Here is a 23,779-nt window from a genome sequence, read left to right on the forward strand (position 1 = left end):
ACGACAGTCGTAGGTCTGTGCTCTGGTATGTGAGTTACGATCACCTTAGCGCTACGACAGTCGTAGGTCTGTGCTCTGGTATGTGAGTTACGATCACCTTAGCGCTACGACAGTCGTAGGTCTGTGCTCTGGTATGTGAGTTACGATCACCTTAGCGCTACGACAGTCGTAGGTCTGTGCTCTGGTATGTGAGTTACGATCACCTTAGCGCTACGACAGTCGTAGGTCTGTGCTCTGGTATGTGAGTTACGATCACCTTAGCGCTACGACAGTCGTAGGTCTGTGCTCTGGTATGTGAGTTACGATCACCTTAGCGCTACGACAGTCGTAGGTCTGTGCTCTGTTATGTGAGTTACGATCACCTTAGCGCTACGACAGTCGTAGGCCTGTGCTCTGGTATGTGAGTTACGATCACCTTAGCGCTACGACAGTCGTAGGTCTGTGCTCTGGTATGTGAGTTACGATCACCTTAGCGCTACGACAGTCGTAGGTCTGTGCTCTGGTATGTGAGTTACGATCACCTTAGCGCTACGACAGTCGTAGGTCTGTGCTCTGGTATGTGAGTTACGATCACCTTAGCGCTACGACAGTCGTAGGTCTGTGCTCTGGTATGTGAGTTACGATCACCTTAGCGCTACGACAGTCGTAGGTCTGTGCTCTGGTATGTGAGTTACGATCACCTTAGCGCTACGACAGTCGTAGGTCTGTGCTCTGGTATGTGAGTTACGATCACCTTAGCGCTACGACAGTCGTAGGTCTGTGCTCTGGTATGTGAGTTACGATCACCTTAGCGCTACGACAGTCGTAGGTCTGTGCTCTGGTATGTGAGTTACGATCACCTTAGCGCTACGACAGTCGTAGGTCTGTGCTCTGGTATGTGAGTTACGATCACCTTAGCGCTACGACAGTCGTAGGTCTGTGCTCTGGTATGTCAGTTACGATCACCTTAGCGCTACGACACGTAGTTATCGTAGCCAACCAACCCTGTTAATATCAAATACCTAACACATTATTTCATACTGGTATACTCTAGAAACAGTTTTTATACATGCCAATTATCTTCATGCGTTCTTAAACGCATCTAACTGAAAAGCGCTATTAAATACTCTTATAACTGGTTATGTCATATTTAGAATATTCTATACAACTGTGGCTTGCTTACATCTTTGATAACTCCATTTCCGTATGTATGCAATGGCTAATATATTATGTGCCGACAACTTTAAAAGATCATTTCATACCACAGTGGATAAAAAATAGTATCAATAGCTCTAAAGTTAATTACTATCGATGGTTAAAACATGTCCCATCATTTGCAAAGTACATTCTCTAACTATCATTTACCAGACGGACCGGTCGAGAAACATAGGTTTGTATTCTTTAGTTCTATTGTAAATGGCCAAATCTGTACAAATTTGAAAAAAAACAATATCCTGTCGTCCCATAAATATTCTGAAACTAGCAATGTATCTACATTTATCGCAATTGTAAATGACACCGGGAAGAAGTGATCTTCATAACAAACATACGTCTGTCACACGTACTCAGGCAAAGACATTTCTAATCGGTTATCAGCATCGAGATTTGACAACACAATGCTTTTTGTTTTGCGTGCTCTACTGAGTGGCTGTGCTAGGGACTGGATCTTTCCGATGTTGGACTCAATTCATAGAGCTCTGTAGTTGTATCCCTCTCAGCACTGTCATAATTCATAGTCTTTTAACAGATTCCTGCAGTTCTCAGTGCATATATATTTCAAGTCAGTTTGTCTTACCCTTGAAGGTATTAAATAGCATTATAATATATTTATCGAGAGGTCGGTTCGCTATCCAGACAATTCTCTATTGTGGTAATTCATACTTATTATCACACAAAACATATCTACTTTAAAACGAGCATAGATATAGCATGTCAGCAAAGAGATCTGATTAACATTTCTATTTCCTACAACATATTCTCAAGTACAATGTTAATTTACGTTTTTTGTACATTGTACCATGCCCTGTCACTCATCAGATGAATTGTGTATATCGTTCAAGGCACAGTCTAAGTAAACTTAGTCTCAGTACTATTCGTTACACTCCTCTACTGAATAATACTGAGGCTAAGTTTACTAAGACTGGTTCAAGGCAGCAATTTGAATGTAATTGTATTATCTTGCTAATCACCCGTCAGATACGGGTTAGAATTAGACAGACAGACAGACAGATTTTATTCAGTAATATTGGCCAACTGGCCCATGTTACAATTGTTGTTCCAACACTTTTGTTGTCACGTTGTAAGAAAATAGAAAAGCTATATTTAAACACTGTTTCAAACATTTTTGGAGAATACGCATTTCAGAAATGTTGCTATTGCTTTAACGGTATGTCTATTAAATAAATTTATCATTTGGGATTTACATACATATTTGCCATCGAGAAATCTTAAATACTTTATTCTCAAATCATTGAATTCTGGACATTGTAGGAAGATATGAAATTCATCCTGGACTTGTCCGCTGTTACAATGGTTACATAAAGTGTGCTGTCTTTCAGCAATCCATGCTTGTCGTGAAAGGCGACTAACGAGATCGGGTAGTCAGGCGGTGGCGGTTGGCACATGTCACCGTATCCCAACTTCGTACACCGATCCTCACTCGAATGCCTGGTCCAGACTCGATTATTTACAGGCCGCCGCCATATAGCTGGAATATTGCTGAGTGTGGCGTTAAACAACAAAACAACCAACCAACCAACCAACAAATCTTGCTAATTTATAATGAATAATTCAATCATTTCCGGGGAAGTGTAGCCCTTTATCTGCATGCTATTTATTTCATTGTTCAAGAACCACTAAACTTTGTTTTGTTACTCTTTAACCATTACATATGAAAGATTTGTGGTTAGTCTTATGCGGAACACCAAATTTATTCTTTAAAAACTTGTGGTTAATTAATACCGAGCGATTAAAAGTGGCCTAAAAGTCGCCTGCTTCTCTGTCGCCCGCCAACGAAACCACAGACAGGTTACGTAACTCTGTCGCCAGAGCACTGCAGTGACGTCATATGAGGAACGATTTTCAGTTAGTTCTATAGAAAGTGTGTAGCACGCTCATCATTTTGATGATTTCTCGACATGAACGACGACATGCCGAATCGTTGCTTTGTCATTTTCAACCTTGTACTATCATCGGGTATTCTACCGGAGTCGTGGGTTACTGGCGTTGTTAAGCCAATCTATAAAGGTAAAGGGTGTAAACTGGATCCCAACTCATACAGACCTATAACAATTTTAAGTTGCCTTGGTAAACTTTTACAAGAGTGTTAAATAACAGACTGAATACATTTTTAGATACTAACAATATACTTAACCCAACACAGGCAGGCTTCAGACAAGGGTTGTCAACATGTGATAACATTTGGATATGCAAATGATGATCCAAATACTAAAACTCTCTAAAAAAGAAACTATGTACGGTATTTGTAGATTTCACTAAAGCATTTGATAAAGTCTGGAGAATTGGGTTGTGGCATAAACTAACAAAACTGGGATAGATGGGAGATTTTTCACACTCATAAGAAATATGTATCACAACATATAATCTAGGGTAATGATTGGAAATACCATATCAGATGAATTCCGTGTTACGAGGGTGTGCGACAAGGTGAAAACCTGTCGCCCCTTTTATTCTCGATATACCTAAATGATCTTGAACAACACCTCCTTGATAGTAGTTGTACTGGTTTTAAATATGAAACGCAAACAAACAGCATCGACCTCTTATACCATTTTATTATATTGTTATATGCAGATGACGCTGTACTGTTCAGCGAAAATCCAAATGATTTACAAAATCCCTGAATGTCTTCTTTCATTACTGTAAGAAATGGAAACTTAAAAGTAAACTTATCTAAAACGAAAGTTGTTATCTTTGGAAGCGGCCCCGCGAAATCTTCGAAACTCCACTTTACCTACGGAACTGAAACTATAAATATTGTAGATACATACGATTACCTTGGAATTAAATTCCATAGGAATGGGCGATTTGTCCAAGCAATTAAATCACTTACGGAAGGCGCCACCAAAGCAATGTATTGTCTTTTAAAGAAATCCAGGAATGTTAATTTACCTTTAGATTGCCTTTTCGATGCATTTGATGTTATGGTCGTTCCAATTCTATTGTATGGCTCCAGAAATATGGGGACACGAGAACTTAGAAATAATAGAAAGAATTCACTTAAAATTTCTGAAATTAGCTTCCGGTTTGAGAAATAGCACCCAAAGTTATATGCTTTACGGTGAATTTGGAAGAGAGCCTTTGAGTATTAAAATCTATAAGCGATTTATTTCACATTGGCATAAATTAGCCTCTGAGAACACATATTGGAAGCCATCCCAGATTATAAACTCTGTCAAAAAGAAACGCAACCCCTGTCCTCAGATATGAAAATTCGTTTGAATGAAGTTATTGCTTCCAAACTAAATGTTATTCGAATGTATTGAAATTATACACGTAATTAATGAAGATTACCATCCAAACAACTACATTTGTACGCATAAGTGTATTTTATTGCTTATTCCGTCACAACGCATGAAATGACCCTCATGGTGACTTCGCACAAAACCACATGCAAATCATGAAAATGGCAGTTAATGCAGGGGTGTATAAAGCCCATGTGCTTTCGTATTATATTCATTCATTTGTCGCATGAAAAGCTGTGTGAAAAATGCCACGATTGAGTGCTGCCGACCGAAATATCGCCATTGGTCGTGTTCAAGCCGGAGAAAGTTTTTGGAACTGTTGCACGGCACCTAAATGTTCACAAAACAACGATATCTCGACTTTGGAGCCGCTACAACAACTTCAATTTGACCAACGATCGCCCGAGAAGTGGAAGGCCAAGAATCACGACCCCCTTCAAGATCGGTACATCCGGTTCCATCACCTGCGTAATCGGCATGCCCTACCAACCGTGACTGCCACACAAATACCAGGTTTGAGGAGAGTGTCAGCTCAAACGATTAGGAACCGTCTGAAAGAAGCGGGTTTACGTGCCTGTAGACCAGTTGTTGGACCTGTACTACGCCCCCTACATCTCCGCCGACGACTCAGGTGGTGCAACAACGTAAGGATATGGACTTTACAAAACTGGAGGCGCATCTGGTTTCTGATGAATCACGTTTTCTTTTGCAACATCACGACGGAAGAAAACGTGTGTATAGGAGACGTCATGAACGTTTTGCGCCCATCTGCGTCCGACAGGGGACAGATTTGGCGGAGAAAGCGTTATGGTTTGGGGATCCATCTCATACAACCAGAAATCAGACTTGGTGATCGTTGAAGGGAACCTGACAGCCCAACGTTACATCAACCACGTATTACAGCCTCACCTTCTCCCGATTATTGACCAACAGACACAGATTTTTCAACCAGACAACGCCCGGCCTCATACTGCACGTGCAACAATGAACTTTCTGCAGAATTCCAACGTCAATGTCTTGCCATAGCCCTCTAAATCACCAGACCTCAACCCTATTGAACACCTGTGGGATACTCTGGGTCGACGCGTACGTCAACGTCAGCCGCCGCCACAGACGCTGCAACAGCTCGGCGTTGCACTGCAGGAGGAGTGGAGAGCCATTCCCCAGGAAAGAATCCGGCGTCTTATCCGTTCTTGTCCAAGGAGATGCCGTGCAGTGATTGCAGCTCGTGGTGCTCATACGAGATACTGAGAAAGACGCCCCCTGGTGACAAACTGGTGTCTGTGAGATGACTTTTTGAAATGACAATTTTAAACATGCCCATCTTGGTTATTATTCTGCCAAATTTCAGACTTCTGTCTTAAATAATAAAAATGCTGTGTCGTCTTAAAACTTCAGATCAAAAAATCTCTAAAATACAGGGGTTGCGTTTCTTTTTGACAGAGTTTATATAACTGTGTTAACCACATCTGTGACAATACAAATAAAGTTCCATGGCTACGTTTTGTGAAATATATCCTTGATAACTGCGGTCTATCCTACGTGTTTCTAAATCCGTCTGTATGTTCTACGCCCTGGCTTGTCTCAATGGTCGAAAACACCTATAGAGCCCAGTTTTTCCAAAATTGGAAGTCAAATGTTCATTCTAGTTCCAAAGGGGATTATTATAAATATTTCAAAACTCAACCAATCTTAGAAAAATATCTTCTTCTTCCTAAAAATATATACTACCCAATTTTGAAGTTTAGAACATCTAACCATAAATTACCAATTGAGACAGGCCGATGGTTGGGCATTCCACGTGAAGACAGACAATGTCCACTTTGTGAATCAAACGCTGTTGGAGACGAGAGTTTCACTACTTGTTTAGATGTGAAGCTTTTCTCCAATTCCGACGTCAGTCTCTGAACACTAAATACCTAGAATTTCCAAATTTGTCCATCTTTAAGAAACTCTTGTCTACTACCAGCATAAGCGACCTTAAAGGCCTTTCTAAATTACTGAACCATGTATCTAATGCATTTAAAAAATGAAATATTGTAATTATCTTATATCTTTCTATCGTGTAAGCTGCTGTCTTGTATATTATGTAAAATGTATATACGTTTATCTCATGTACCGCCGTTGGCGGTTTGTAGAGAATAAAGAGTTTGAGTTTGAGTTTGAGTCGTCAATTGCTCCTAGGGGTCGGGTGATGGTGTCCCCATGCACAGATTTCCACAGGACCCGCAGTTTGTGCTAAATGGGTTATGTTTGTGAGTGCGAAGCGAGCGTTGTGGAAGCCTGAAACGATATCTTACTTGTGTTCAGATCGCTTCACGGAAGTTAAAGAATCAAAACTACTTACTAGTTATAGTAAAATATGTATATGATTGATGACCATAAAGATTTTCCATAACACAACTTGTAACATAACGATTTCTTCCTCGGAAGTGAGGTTGTGGTCGAAGCTAACAATAATATTGTAAGTAGTATTATATTGACACCCACCTCGCTGCCAGGAGAGAAATTGTTATGTTATACGCTATGTCATGCAACATCCTATTGGCCATCAATAAAATACATATTTTACTACCAGTAGAAAGTAGTTTTGATTTTGTAACTCAGGTGAAAACAAACCTAAATAGCATTTATCCACAGACTGGGGATGTTCCCGACAGGGCGCCGCCATTTTGAAAATCGTAAAGTCTGTTAGAATTAATGAGATTATAGTTTGTTTTCATCAAGTTAGAAAATCAAAACTACTTTCTACTCGTAGTTAAATATGTATTGGAATCATAACCAAAAAGGATTTTGCATGACACAGCTTATAACATAACGATTTCTTCCACGGAAGCGAGGTGGGGGTCGAAGTCACAATACTGCGCGATAAATTTCTTGCTACATTCACATGTGTAATGTCCACTCACCAGTATGTAGATACTGAATCAATGTGCGTCTTTATATTTGGTCTTATAATCCTAATTAGTTTATTATCATACTTTTATGCATTTTGAAACTAAATAAAAAGCTGACGATCTGCTGATACTTATAGTGAATTTATAACAGAACTGTAATATCTAGACATTTTATAGTTTGCCAATGTGAATCATAATTCGCACACACACCCTAGTGTATGTTGTCTGTCTCATTACACTTCACGGCGAAAACAATGATTCTGTTGAATGCTACGACAAATGAATAAAAACAAAATGCAAATATTAAAATTAAAACAGATTAAAGTTATAGGAACAATATCAGGCCATTACCTTGTTTGAGGAATGTATCCATCAATATCCACAAAACTGTTCCAAATGATGTGTCTTAACAGTTTAATATACGAAAAAGTGATAAATCTTTTCAGGTATTGGTGTATAGTCTCATTGGTCACCCAAGATAGCACACCTGGCAACTAATTGCATAATGTCCGCCTTTCATTAAAAACAGTAATTTAGTTAGCCAATAATGGGCAATCAATCAATGTATTGCCGGTTAATCCCTTTGAAAGAAGGACGTTGTTTTTACGCAGACACCGACACGGCAGAGTGTATTCAGTATAGATTAGTAAATCTACATACATAAACACTACCTTTTGACAAATCCGCTGTGTAAGATAAAAGTAATTAATCAATCAGCGTGTTGTATCGGTTAATCCTTTGATCGATGTTTATAATGTTGAATATTTACTCCAGACACAAGAAATGCCAAATGGGAACCTTTGTCGGGTAATCTAAGTGTGTTACCACTAATTATACCTGCTATAAATTCATTAACTGACCATCAAGTGAATGATGACAAATAACATGTGTAGGTTTATACCACCTAACACGGGTTACAACAAGGGAGTATTAATTGCTGTATTGCATGTGAAAACTTATGGGCCGACACTGTTTTGAGAATACAAACAGATTTTTTACATGACATGATTAAATATCAAGGTAAAAAACACAGAAATGGGATCAATTTGGATCAGTCATTATACAAATAGGGCCTAACGACACCAATCAATTGTGACAGAAGCGTCTATGAAAACAAGTTGTAACTCGGAAACTCAGTAATGACAAATTTGTCCTCTGTCTGTACATATGTTTTATGGAAAAGTCGTTCTAAGTTTTGCCAAATTGCCCAATCCATTTGACCCTTTAAGTCAATGAAATATGTTTCAAAACAGATCACTGTCATCAATAGAAGGTCTTTTCGACCTTAAAGTGTCACGGATACACCTGACCCGCTGATCACACATTGCAGTTTCAGGTCTATTGTTTCCTGATGTTGTATCGAGACTGTGTGACTCATGGTGACCATAAACAGAGCGATTTGCTGGGTGCACACACGCCAGTGATTCACATTGTGGATGTCCAATATGACAGTCCCAAGTGGCTGCTGCAACAAGCGGATGCACTTGAGTCCTCGCGGTTTGATCTGGAAGTGGACAAACTGTTGAATGAGAAGCACTGGTTTCACTGGGACGATTGTGTGTCTTGCCAGCTTTAAATGTAAAGTTTACACTGGTCGTACAATATTTATTATTTTGAATTGTAGACTAGTGTATTGACAGCTTATTAAAGTGTTGGTCAAGCTGGTAGTTGTATCGCAAACGTTCATCTCCAAATCTTCAAGTGTCTTCAAGCTCTCTTTTACATTGCGTGTTTCTTTTGTTAACTGATTGTAGATATCCCCCGAGTTTTATTCAAAGTATATCAAAGCCTGGTCGTCGCTAGGTTAGGTGCAGTAGACACCCTACATCCCAGTCAAGTACAAAAACGATATTCATCTTCAATGCAATCATTTTTACATATTCTGTAAAAACCTTTTTCTTGTAAAGGCCTTCTTTTTGTCTGGCATTAAATAGAACAAGCAACCTACAATGAAACCGAGAATGAGCTCTTAATGGGTAGATCAGCATAGGCACCGTTGTTAAAGTTGCGTCCCTTTGGCACGTTAGAACCCTACGGTTCGAATACCGAGTCGCCTTAATACGTTCCTTGGTTTGTCACAACCATGCCGGCGTTCATGGGTTTCACAAAATGGTAAAGTCTGACGCCTGCATCATATCAGGCTTTCTACCAGTCCCGCTAACACGGCCTGGCAAAACTAGAATAGTCAAAGCAGTGATAAACCCAATTCACTCGTGTGGATCACGTTACTCGCCGCCACTGAAGCTTGCACAACTCTGAAGGTAATTTTGCTCGGCCCCCAAAGACCATACTACGTTGTGAATAGCTATTGAAATAATACTTTTCGCAGTCCTCATTTCATGATTGACAATAATGCATTCATTCGATTATAGAGTTTGACAACCATACACAAACGTTCTTACATCTCGCACTGTGCTCTAGAGGTTTATGGATGTTCACAATTTCCATACAATACAGATCGAAATAGAAAACACCCACAGTGAGTGAGTGAGTTTAGTGTCTGGACAAGACAATCCAGTGGTCAACATCATGAGCATCGTTCAACGCAAATGGGATACGATGTGACAACCAAGTCAGCGAGACAGACCAAGCGATCCCGGTATTCGCCTCTTCGACAAGATCAATTCTAACCCGGATCTACCCACAGCGGGATGGGTTCGTGTTGAACTACGACAGATCATATTAAACATAGGCTTGTCAACTTGTTTTTGGTTGTCTACCATTTATAAAAGATTACGTACATTATTGTGGCGCTAGAGTACAGTTCCGGGATCAGACAAGGATGACACTTAATTAGGCAGTGATCAACTCACTAACGGGAAGATCTCCTTATTCGACCGGATACGCCATGTGTCAAACCCCTTCAGCTTGTCGTAGGAGGCAACTACAGGGATGGGACAGTTAAGTTCGCTGACATGGTAGATTCATGTCGTCGTATCCCAGAAACGTAGATCGGTGCTCGTGATGCCAATCACTGGATGGTCCGGTCCAAACTCGATAGTTTCAAGACCACCGTCATATCGCCGGAACATTGCTGAATTCGACTTTTAACAACAAACCAACCAGCACACAAACGTGTTATAAGTTACAGATCCGTGAGAGATATTCTCTCCTCAGGTCCACTCCGGGGTCCTTGAAACGGCAATCCACTGATCGAGGAACTAGATCATTCACGGTAGGCGTTAAAGCGTTCGCTCATCACTCAGAAGACAACCAAAAGACGTTCAAATATGGTACTTGTTGGTCTCTGCCTTAATGGGTACAACAAGGCCTGGTCGGCTCGGAGTCAGTATAATGTGTCAGTATTCATGCTTAACTGCGGCATTGTATCTCAGTGAGCAAGCACTAAAAAAAACAGTCTGGGCTAGTACAAGCAGCCACACACACACGCATGCACATCGTCATTTATAAAAAAAAATAATCTTAAGTACGACGTTTAACCCCATTTTCACCTCACCTCACCGAAGACCCGGGTTCGATTCCGCACATGGGTACAATGTGTGAAGCCCTTTTCTCGTGTCCCTCACTGTGATATTGCTGGAATATTGCTAAAAAGCGGCGTTAAACTAAACTAAACTCATTCGCTCTTAATTACACAATCCCACTGAATAGCTTTTGAACTTCTGGATATCTACATATCTGTATGTAACCATCTAACCGTGGCACATCACCACCATTCTCATCTTTCCAGGTGATCTGACGTTCCCTTTGGCAACGTAACAGACTACTTACAGCCACTTCCGCATGTTTTTTCTTTGTTTATCCAGAGCAGAACGCCCTGGTCGTAGAACGTCGACACACTTGATATTTCACAAAAGAAGTACATGTCGCTTCTCTAATGCCGAGGGCGTTTTGTTTTTAATAAATCATTAATTGTTCTCTATCAGGACAATATTACAGGGCAAATAACAAATATTTACCAAGAAGGTTTCTCAATATCCACGTCAATTTTGATAGAAACTGAAAAAATATATTTAATAAAATGTGGTTTGGGATAAGTATAGGTTAATCACCCTTACAAGGTAGTTATTAAATAAACTACCGTAGTGAGGGTGATTAAACGGCTTACACCACGAAGGCATACTTACTAGTATTTAATACGCGTGTAATGTCAAAGTCAAAGTGTTTATTGTATTTAAGGCCTCCGGCCCACATACAAGGAGAATACATGAGATATATATAAATACTCACAATAACACAAGGAGAATACATGATATATATATATATATAAATACTCACAATAATACAAGGAGAATACATGATATATATATATAAATACTCACAATAATACAAGGAGAATACATGATGTATATATATAACTACTCACAATAATACAAGGAGAATACATGATGTATATATATAACTACTCACAATAATACAAGGAGAATACATGATGTATATATATAACTACTCACAATAATACAAGGAGAATACATGATATATATATATATAACTACTCACAATAATACAATGAGAATACATGATATATGTATATATATAAATACTCACAATAATACAAGGAGAATACATGATATATATATATAACTACTCACAATAATACAAGGAGAATACATGATATATATATATATAAATACTCACAATAATACAAGGAGGAATACATGATGTATATATATAACTACTCACAATAATACAAGGAGAATACATGATATATATATATAAATACTCACAATAATACAAGGAGAATACATGATATATATATATATACTACTCACAATAATACAAGGAGAATACATGATGTATATATAAATACTCACAATAATACAAGGAGAATACATGATATATATATATAAAATACTCACAATAATACAAGGAGAATACATGATATATATATATATATACAATAATACAAAGGAGAATACATATGTATATGATGTATATATATAATACTCACAATAATACAAGGAGAATACATGATGTATATATATAACTACTCACAATAATACAAGGAGAATACATGATATATATATATAATACTCACAATAATACAAGGAGAATACATGATGTATATATATATAACTACTCACAATAATACAAGGAGAATACATGATGTATATATATATAAATACTCACAATAATACAAAGGAGAATACATATATATATATATATAACTACTCACAATAATACAAAGGAGAATACATGATGTATATATATATAACTACTCACAATAATACAAGGAGAATACATGATGTATATATATAACTACTCACAATAATACAAGGAGAATACATGATGTATATATATAACTACTCACAATAATACAAGGAGAATACATGATGTATATATATAACTACTCACAATAATACAAGGAGAATACATGATGTATATATATAACTACTCACAATAATACAAGGAGAATATGATGTATATATATAACTACTCACAATAATACAAGGAGAATACATGATATATATATATATAACTACTCACAATAATACAAGGAGAATACATGATGTATATATATAACTACTCACAATAATACAAGGAGAATACATGATGTATATATATATAACTACTCACAATAATACAAAGGAGAATACATGATGTATATATATATAACTACTCACAATAATACAAGGAGAATACATGATGTATATATATAACTACTCACAATAATACAAGGAGAATACATGATGTATATATATATAACTACTCACAATAATACAATGAGAATACATATATATATATATATAACTACTCACAATAATACAAGGAGAATACATGATGTATATCAATGCTTAACAGTTCATTTCAAGATAAAGCATGATTATATATATAACTACTCAAATTGGAGAGTAACGTTTACATGATTTGTATATAAAATTGAACAAAGGCACAATTCAGGATACAAGGAGATTGCACTTGTATATATTTAACTTCTTAGATCAACATAAAATGGACAGAAAAATGATAAAATGGATTTCATTTTCAATGGCTGAATGACATAAAGGACATAATCTTAAACATTTCTCTATTGACAATATTCTACCCTTATTTACGAATAGGTCTCAAAGACCAAGTAAAAAAAAATAAAAATAAAATAAATAATTGCCCTAGGGCAGTAATTCAGTTATGCTAATAAAACACTTCCAAGAACGATGGGCATAACTTTCCCTAGTCGTTGAATTACTTTTATCAACCATAGCTTTAGCTATGCTTTCGTTTTCAGTATATATATATTTTTCTGATATATAACCCTTTTGGACCTTGGCCTTAAAATGGTAATGAATGGAAACTTGATCTCGTCACTATATGGCTGGAATAATGCCGATGTGACGTAAAGCCAAACTCAACTCAATACGTTTTCAGTAAATGTTATAATACCTCTACAGGTGTCTTATCATTGGGTAATACACAAAATACCCTTATTAGTAATATCCTTATGAGTTTAGTTATGAATGAGATCTCTGTTAAGAAACCTAGATTTGTTCTCACAAGAAATTATCTTTTTTACATTATACTGATGACAAAGTTCTTAGAATAGGACGGCTGTTTGAATACCCTCCATTATATTTTTATGCGTGGGATCGTCATGCTCTGGAAGATAAAACAACTGACTTCCGCCTCAAGTCCTGATTAATTCATACCAGCAACATCCAGTTGGTTGGTTTGAACATATCTAAGTTTCGCTTGACTTAACACGCGTCGTGAAAGATTTGTCGATGATAAGTCCCATCAGCAGTTACCTCCCTTGCTAATGTTCACTCAATGACACGGGAAACATGTAATGAAATAGGTTTGGGGAATACCAAGTCCGGTTTCTATAAAGACAAACTGATCAGTTGTTTTCGTCACACAGTGAAGAGGATCACAGGCGAAACACAACGAACATAAGGTAGGCAATTTAAAGATTAAGGGGCGTTCCTTTCCTATGTGTGAAGGGATCAGGATTACTGCCGTGATAAAGTTATGTCAGTCTTTGGTTTATTTTAATTATACATCCGAGCGAATTGTGCACCTAGCTGTAATATTATTAACAGAAGTTGTTTCCAATTCCAAACATTGTCATTTAATTCATACTTTACAGCGTTGCTCCCTTTAGAATAACGGAAACTAGTGAACTTGTTATACACCTTTTTCCTACGGCAATCCTACGCTATGACACACTTAGCCAGATATCAGGTGACAAGCTCAGCCGAGCATGGCTGATGTGACAGAATACCTGAACGACCTGTAAGGCATACATCGAGTAACAGGTCTCGCATCTTACGTCTTCTTTGTTCTTTCAGCTATGGCAGGTGGCTGTTCAACGTCGAGAGTATGGGTAAGTTACAATTGTACGATCGATCTGTAAACATTATTGATTACCAGGTAACCCTGACTTCAGTGGAAACACCTGCATATATCGTAGACACTTCAAGACTCAGTGTCAGTCAGTTTAGCTGTATTGGGATGTGTGAAGCCCACTTCTGGTGTCCCCCTCCGCGATATTGCTGGTATATACCCGTGAAGGTCCGGGTTAGAATATTGATCTTCAGTAACCCATGTTTGTCGTAAGAGGCGACTAAAGGGATCGGATGGTCACGCTCGCTGACTTCGTTGACACATGTCATCGGTTCCCAATTGCGCAGATCGATGCTCATACTGTTGATCACTATATTGTCTGGTCCAGACTCGATTATTAACAGACCGCCGCCATGTAGCTGGAATATTGGTGAGTGCGGCGTAAAACTATACTCACTCACTCGATTACTGTATTGGATAGAGGCTCGTTGTATAACTGGACATTGTTATTTGTAGGTGTTTATAGGAGTTTTGTATTCCCCGAGTTCTCATCTTTCAAAACATCCACGGAGAAGTCAGTACAAATTAGATAACAGCAGCTGTAAGCTCAAGCCATTACCTTGGCCACTACCATAGGTTCAAGTGCAGGTCATCTCCCTGTAATATAAACTGAGGATGTCCTGTTGGTCACTAAAGCGTGTCATGGTGGCTGGAATGTGGGATACTGCTGGCTGACCAGACAGGTATGGTCATCAGATGAGGAAAGTGATTCACCTTAACTTGTGGTTAGTCGTACTGTCCTCAGTGGTCTTTGTCTGACTTGACCCTCGGACAGCGGCTAGGCAGGTTGACCATACACACGCATGCCGTTCCAGTTTCATTATCAGTTTTGTAATGTAGTTTTAGTGAGTCATGCGTTTGTGGACCCGCTGATGGACAGAAGGATTCCCAACCTATTTACTCCCGATAATTTAAGTTACTTTAGCAAATATCAAAATGTAATCACAACGAGCGCTTATGCGACTGTTCATTGTACTGTTGGACCTACATGGGAGTTGCATGGTCTGTCTCACTGTTAACGGATTAGTTTTCCCTTCCGACGAGCCCTTCATGAATGAAACCCCCCAAATGAAGCAAGTCCAGATGTTCCTCAGTTTTTGAATGTCCCATCTAACTGGGGCTTGTTTTAATTTTGGGCGTAATGGGAATTTGTTGGCTCATTGTGACCACATCGTCACAAAACGTACATTGTTATACGACCCATAGAAACAGCGCTTGAAAACCTAATTTCTTGGAATATATACACGTGCATTTAAGAGCAAACATGTGACATGCGACATATGCAATAATTAGGATGACAATTTCTCAGTAATGTACAGATTCTAGTACTTTGGGGGGTTGAGTCCCATCCAGGATTCGAACCCACACTCTCAGAATGAGGCGCTCAAAAGCCAGCACACAAAGTCAGCGATCTGACCCACTCAGCCACCGTATAGTGTTTCACGACTCGTATGGCCGAAGGCTATGAATACAAAGGGCTACGGTACAAGAATGTGTAAGAAAGTGTTATCCCAAATATTACATGTTCCATTTGAGTGAGTGAGGAGTGAGTGAGTGAGTGAGTGAGTGAGTGAGTTTTACGCCGCTTTTGCTATATTTCAGCAATATCGCGACTGGGGACACCAGACATAGGCTTCATACATTGAACCTATGAGTGAAATAGAAATCGGGTCTTTTGCGTGATGAACCAACGCTGTAACCACAAGGCTACCCCACCGCCACATGCTACATTTGACCACTTTCTGAATGGCACTGTGCATTCATAGCCATCGTCTATGGGAGCGGTGCCAAAATATTCTCTTCAGAGGGGTTTACCGAAGTACGTGATCTAGACTACCAGTTGTCAAACGTTTTGTTGAGGAAGCGGCGGTGGCTAAGTAGGTTAAATTGCTGACTTTGTGCGCTGATCTTCTGATACATTGAGAGAGAGGGTTGGAATCTCGGAGGAACTCAACCCCAAAAAGTACTATATAGAACCTGTATTTCACTGAGAAGGTGTAACCATCAATCGAACATATGTTACAAATGACCATTTTCAAATTGGATTGTGTACTATTAGTAATATAGTCATTGAATGTTCAGTGACTCCAGCTGTTTCAGGATATTGAGAACAGCGTTTAATGTAAGAGTTAATTTCTTTGAGCCTTAACTTTCACCACTTTCACAAACACATTAATATGGGTATAAGTGAAAATACAATAATCATGAAGTGCGGGATTCGAACGCACGACGATTCTGACACAAGTAAAGGACTCAACTCCGAAGACTGACTGACTGACTGAGTTTAGTTTTACGCCGCTTTTAGCAATATTCCAGCAATATCACGGCGGGGGACACCAGAAATGGGCTTAACACATTGTGCCCATGTGGGGAATCGAACCCCGGGTCTTCGGCGTCACGAGCCAACGCTTTAACCACTAGGCTACCCCACCGCCCCTCAACTCCGAAGAGCATATCCCGGTGTCTTTGTAATTACTGAGCCACCCGTGCACCCAAAATAAAAGTAAAGAGTCGTTTTTATTTGCAAGATTGATTTGTGTTAATGTTGACAACCTCAATGAAACCACACGGCCCCTGAGTGTCGGTGCGACCAGCGATGGTACCTCCAAGACATGCCAACATCATTCCGCTCCTTGGGGACGCATGTCATCCATGAGAATGTATTTTTCTTATTAGACCGACATGTCTACATGTCTCACTGAACCATTAATAGTACAACTGCATATGCAATAAGCACGAGGACGGGACAGTATCGTGTCATTTCAGACTGTTCGGAGCCAACTCGTGCAATTCCGGATACGAGTGTTGCCAAATGCTCTCATACGTTGTAACGATGACCCTAGTCTTCCTGCTGTGTTTCCCGTACATCCAATTGTTCACTGGAGATGCTTCAGGTTCATGAAACTGATCCTAGCTGTTGTATCCGGACCAGCCTAGTGATTGCCATGATGACGCTTCACACTGGCTGGGGGTTAAAGCGTTCGATCGTCACGCTGAGACCCGGGTTCGATTGCCCACATGGGTATATTGTGTGAAACCCATTTCTAGTGTTCCCCGCCGCGATATTGTTGGAATGTTGCTTAAAGCGGGGTAAACTAAACTCACTCACAGTGAGAGACACCTCCGTTACCTTTAAATTCAGTGCTGTAACCTGGAAATCAAGCGTCCTCACGTTCTTGTTATATGTTAAGCCCATATCTGGTGTAGTATCCGTGGTAGTATTTGATTATCGTTAAAAGCGGCGCCATGGTCTACTCACTCTATGTACCAAACCAATGTGAAAGCTGCTGTTACAAGAATCTTGAACGTCTTCCATCTAACCCCAAATGTTGTGACATTATTGATCTTGTGTATGTCTGATTAATGCCATTCCGAGAAGAAGAACCGGGGTATTTTCCAGATACATTTACATTTGTTTGTTTATTCGGGTCGGACTGCAGATTAAAGTGAAAAGCATCCGATTCCCCCAGCATTCGCTCTGTAACATGTACCTGATAGTTGAAATGAAAAAAAAAGAGTTCAAATTGACAAGCAACTATGTATGATCTAGCTTGGGAAAGTTATCGCTTGTTTGTAAACATCGCGGTCGGGCGATTCTGATTTCAACTCATGCGTGTCCTAGAACTATGTCAACTGCGGATTGAGTGCCCGACGTCGCGACAGGCGATTGGGTTTAAACTCCATGCATAATTAAACTCCTGTGATTGTGGAGAGCTTTGACTACGTAGTGATTGTAGAGAAAGCGAACAGCCTGTCTCTGTGAGAAACTTAATTTTGTTAATCCGGAAACCCCTTTATACGGACTATAACCCGAAACAGATTCATTTACTCACTCAAATCACCCTGGTTGATGCAGGAGTAAAAGATATAGTAGGCAAGTGATAAATATACATAGTGCAATTGAAGACATTTATATCTGTACACGCACACCCGCACGCACGCACGCACGCACAAACAAACACTGCAAGTTGAAATTACACTTTGTTTACAGGTAAATTTACGTAAGTTTGTAGTGTGTCCAGCGTTCATGGTATAGAGGTTTACTTATTTCTTAGCATTGGGGAACTTATAATAACATTCAGAGACGCTTAGCGATCTATAGAGTGAGTGAGTTTAGTTTTACGCCGCACTCAGCAATATACCAGCTATATGGCGGCGGTCTGGAAATAAACGAGTCTGGACCAGATAATCCAGTGACCAACAGCATGAGCATCGATCTGCGCAATTGGGAACCGATGACATGTGTCAACGAAGTCAGCGAGCGTGACCACCCGATCCCGTTAGTCGCCTCTTACGACAAGCATGGGTTATTGAAGATCAATATTCTAACCCGGACCTTCACGGGTCGCGATCTATAGAGAGCAAAGGGGTGACGCGAAATGTGGTTTCGCCTGGCGCACAAGATATTTTCACTAATAAAACACAAGTAGTTCACATTTACATAAATAATGATATTTATCACCGCTACAAGGAAAATACACAGGTGACATGTTCGGTCGTTCGGGAGTCCATTTATATGAAGGCAGGTCATCCCGACTAATGCTGTTTCATTCTATGTCGGAGAAATGTTAGCAGTTGGTGTAAATCAGATTGCAATCTGGACGCTTTTCTGTGTGTAGTCCCATGTGAACTAAACCGGGAGTGTTAGTTTGTTTACCTGTTTGATGTTTAATGACTCACATATTCCAGCTAAGTGATGGTGGTCTGTAAATAATCGAGTCTGGACCAGACAATCTAGTGATTGACATCATGAGCATCGGTACGATCGGATACAAGGACATGTGTCAACGAAGTCAGCAAACATCACCACCCGATCCCGTTTGTCGCGTCTTTCGATAAGCATGGGTTACTGAAGACAGTTCTAACTTGGATGTTCACGGGTTAACAGCTGGAGTGAGTGAGGTGGTTGGGTGCGGTTTAAGGGCGGTTATTCGTTGTACAGCCGGGCTTTTACTCGTGCTGGTTGTTGGTTGGAAGAAGATTGAGGAGTTGCGTATGGAGCAAAGCGTGTTAGTGCACAACCTGTATCAAACCGGCGTTCAACCAGAACTTACCTAATCCTTGCATGTTCCTACCAATTTGAATTCTTATATTTGTCAAAATTACTCATGTTATGTCTATCGGGGAATAAATACATATTGAGCTGTTTAGATGATGTATATGGCTGATGTTGTAAAGTTGTTTTGCAGGTTGTCATTGCTATAGCATTCTGTATAACAACTATTGGATTAGCGTGCTACGTCATTTGGAAGGAGGTCGGGTGAGTACATACATAACTGACCATTTCATGTAGGATTGCTTGTGTTGAGGGAATATACTCCATTTGATGCTTTGTAATAACCACTTATGTCTTTAGGGAGTACGTAGTACACTGGAATTATCAAAATGTTTTATTGGGAGTAATTAGTGCAAAATGTTTTTTGGGAGTTGGGTAGTAATAGTTGACGTTCTGAGTTGTTCTTTAGGATGTACGGAATACACCATAGTTTATACGGTAGTACACCATAGTTCTTAGTTAATATAGGGTGTAAATAGTTAATATAGGGTTTGAGGGGTTACTTCTTAATTAATATTGGGTGGGTAGTACACCATACTTCTTAGTTAATATAGGGTGTAAGGGTACACCATACTTCTTAGTTAATATAGGGTGTAAGGAGTACACCATAGTTCTTAATTAATATTGAGTGTAAGGTTCTAATTAGTGTGATGTACACCATACTTCTTTTAATATAGGGTGTAATACACCATAGTTCTTAGTTAATATAGGGTGTAAGTAGTACACCATACTTCTTAGTTAATATAGGGTGTAAGGAGTACACCATAGTTCTTAGTTATATATAGGGTGTAAATAGTACACCATACTTCTTAGTTAATATATGGGTGTAAGGGGTACACCATACTTCTTAGTTAATATTGGGTGTAAGGAGTACACCATAGTTCTTAGTTAATATAGGGTGTAGGTAGTACACCATAGATCTTAGTTAATATAGGTGTAAGGAGTACACCATAGTTCTTAATTAATATAGGGTGTAAGTAGTACACCATACTTCTTAGTTAATATTGGGTGTAAGGAGTACACCATACTTCTTAATTAATATTGGGTGTAAGGAGTACACCATACTTCTTAATTAATATTGGGTGTAAGGAGTACACCATACTTCTTAGTTAATATAGGTAGTACACCGTGTAAGTAGTACACCATAGTTCTTAGTTAATATAGGATGTAGGTAGTACACCATAGATCTTAGTTAATATAGGATGTAGGTAGTACACCATAGTTCTTAGTTAATATAGGGTGTAGGTAGTACACCAGAGTTCGTCCGATATACTTTGTGCTGGCGTCAGTGGCGTCATTCACATAATATATCCATTAAATATAAAAGCAATGATGTGTGTGGAGTTCTCATTCGTCTGTGGAATGTTAAAGCGATATGGCTGGAATATTACTAAAAAGCGGCATAAAACCAATGTCACTCACTCACTACTTTCGGTCAAACTATGGTCATTTTGACTTTTTCAGGACAAAGAAAAGTGCCGAGGAACGTATCGTTGAGCGGTACCCGACGCTGTTCAGAACCACAGAGCAGCAGCTACGTCTACACAATTTAACCACTTTGTACACGCCAGTCAAGAGCAGGGTGCTGGGGCCAACAAATTGTTATGTCAACTGTTCTTCAAAAAATGGGAGTCTTCCTGCACGTCAAATATCGGGTCCTGTTCTCCACCACGCATGTTGTCAATCGTAAGTACAATATGTATCGGTTATCATCAGTAAAAGTAATCCGCTGTATTGTTTGCATACTCCCCAGGGTGAGTGAGTGAGTGAGTTTAGTTTTACGCCGCACTCAGCAGTATTCCAGCTATATGGCGGCGGTCAGTAAGAAATCGAGTCTGGGCCAGACAATCCAGTCATTAACAGCATGAGCATCGATCGATGGGGTAGCCTAGTGGTCAAAGCGCCCGCTCGTCACGCCGAAGACCCGGGTTCAACTCCCCACATGGTTACAATGTTTGAAGCCCATTTCTGGTGTCTCCCGCCGCGATATTGCAGGAATATTGCTAAAAGCAGCGTAAAACTAAACTCACTCACTGCCCCAAAGCCAGAGGTATGTAGTGCTACTATAAACGCGCCGACAGATGCTAGACAGATCACAGGGGCGTGTCACGCTTGGAAACAGCGTTAGAAAGACATATAGGTATATAGACCCTACTCCTTTCTTTTATATAGTACTAGGGTAGGGTCTATATACCTATATGTCTTTCTAACGCTGTTTCTAAGCGTGACACGCCCCTGTGGGACAGATGTCATGTACTATAATCAGGCGTCAGGCCGTGTGACATACTGGAGCCATGTTTTAGTTAAATGACATTGTGTGCTATAAATTGGTATCACAATTGCCTTGTGTTATAGAAAGGTGTTATGCTATCTGGTATCTAGATGCCATATCGTGTTAAAGAAAACTGCCATGTGCTTTAGACATTTCCTATATTTTGTCATGGAAGGGTGTCTTCTGAAGGGTGTCATGTCGAGCTATAGACAGGTATCATTTTGTGTTATAGACAAGCGTTCTTCAGAGACGAAACCTCGATGACCACTGTGACGGACGTTGTGAAGTTGATCGCCCAGTTTGGAAGCAGGAAGCAGTTCTTCAAGTTCGAGGAGTGCAGGTAAAACAGCTGTCTTGCTAAGCGTTCGTGCTTACGTAATGGACCATTGGCCAAATCTGCGTGTCACATAAATAATCAGTATGAAATACATGTTGAATTTATGAATAGTATATATATAATTAAGCATTCTGATAAACAGACACAAAAGCCAATTTCACCGAGAAGGGCCCGTATGACGCCTGCCTTCCTGTCTAAGGGTCATGTCTATTTCGGGGCGGTGGTGTAGCCTTATGGTTAAAGCGTCCGCTCGTCAAGCTATAGACTCCAGGTTCGAATCCCACATTGGTACAATGTATGTCTGGTGTCCCCCGCCGTGATATTGTTGGAATATCGCTATTGTGGAAAACTATACTCACTCACTGCCGTCTATTTCAGTCACGTGACCAACTATCACTACGGCGAGTGTAAACAAAATATGGAATATACAACAGCAGTCACAGTGGACGATGACTTGGACGAAGACGACGACAATCGATACCAGGTGGAGTGGGTAAAGGTGCCCGGATCCTGCAAGTGCATCAACACGTAGTGCCTCCAAGACAAGAAACATAGTATTTTTACTTAAAAAGTCATGTCTGTTGGATTTGTGTATTTTGAAATCACCCATGTTTATTATTTCTTCATGGCGATAGTCATATTTATGTGTTCAGTGTTTAAAATATACAAATGTACCTTGTTTACTTTTCGGTACTGTCTCGGAGTGTCTATTTGCGCTAACAATTCATCTTATTTAGATCTGTACAAAATGAAGCACAAGCGTATACCTGTCTATGCTTTCTCTGACATTCATCTTGTCGTCACACCTCATTTGTTACGTTTATTTCGAAGACAGTCGGTGGGCTGTACGACTTATATCATATCATTTGATGCATACCTTTACCATTTCTGGAATTATACATCACACACATATTTAGGAGATAAACATACTGAAATATTTGGACGAAAAATGTGAAGTGTATACTCTTACCAAGAGTTCAATGCTACCCGTGAACATCATGATTAGAATTGGTCTTCAGCAACCCATGCGTGTCGCAAGAGGCGACTAACGGGATCGGATGATCAGGCTCGCGGACTTGGTTGACACGTGTCATCGTGACCCAATTGCACAGATCGATGCTCATGCTGTTGATTACTGGGTTGTCTGGTCCAGACTCGATTATTTATAGACTGCCGCCATATAGCTGGTTCCGGTGCCCCCAGGTGAGGTACAGTGCCTTCGAATGTTTATGAATGACTGACTGACTGACTGAGTTTGGTTTTACGCCGCTTTTAGCAATATTCCAGCAATATCAGGGCAGGGGACACCAGAAATGGGCTTAACACATTGTACCCATGTGGGGAATCGAACTCGGATCTTCGGTGTGACGAGCTAATGCTTTAACCACTAGGCTACGTCACCACCCTTCACAGTATACATTACGATGAGAGAACAGAAACTTAAAAAGACGT

At 39.6% G+C, this 23,779-nt stretch overlaps 1 protein-coding gene across 1 annotated transcript; it reads left to right on the top strand.

The window, feature by feature from the left end:
- Positions 1-14,030: 14,030 nt before the first annotated feature.
- Positions 14,031-23,106, top strand: LOC124281072. Its single transcript, XM_046717084.1, has 6 exons — positions 14,031-14,213; positions 14,608-14,642; positions 19,852-19,922; positions 21,183-21,404; positions 22,223-22,330; positions 22,706-23,106. The coding sequence occupies exons 2-6, from the start codon at positions 14,610-14,612 to the stop codon at positions 22,857-22,859; spliced, it is 588 nt and encodes a 195-aa protein (XP_046573040.1). The 5' UTR covers positions 14,031-14,213; positions 14,608-14,609; the 3' UTR covers positions 22,860-23,106.
- The last annotated feature ends 673 nt before the right edge of the window (positions 23,107-23,779 follow it).

Source organism: Haliotis rubra, unplaced genomic scaffold, assembly GCF_003918875.1.
Source record: "Haliotis rubra isolate DU_JTF1 unplaced genomic scaffold, ASM391887v1 Scf279, whole genome shotgun sequence".
NCBI lineage: Eukaryota > Metazoa > Mollusca > Gastropoda > Lepetellida > Haliotidae > Haliotis > Haliotis rubra.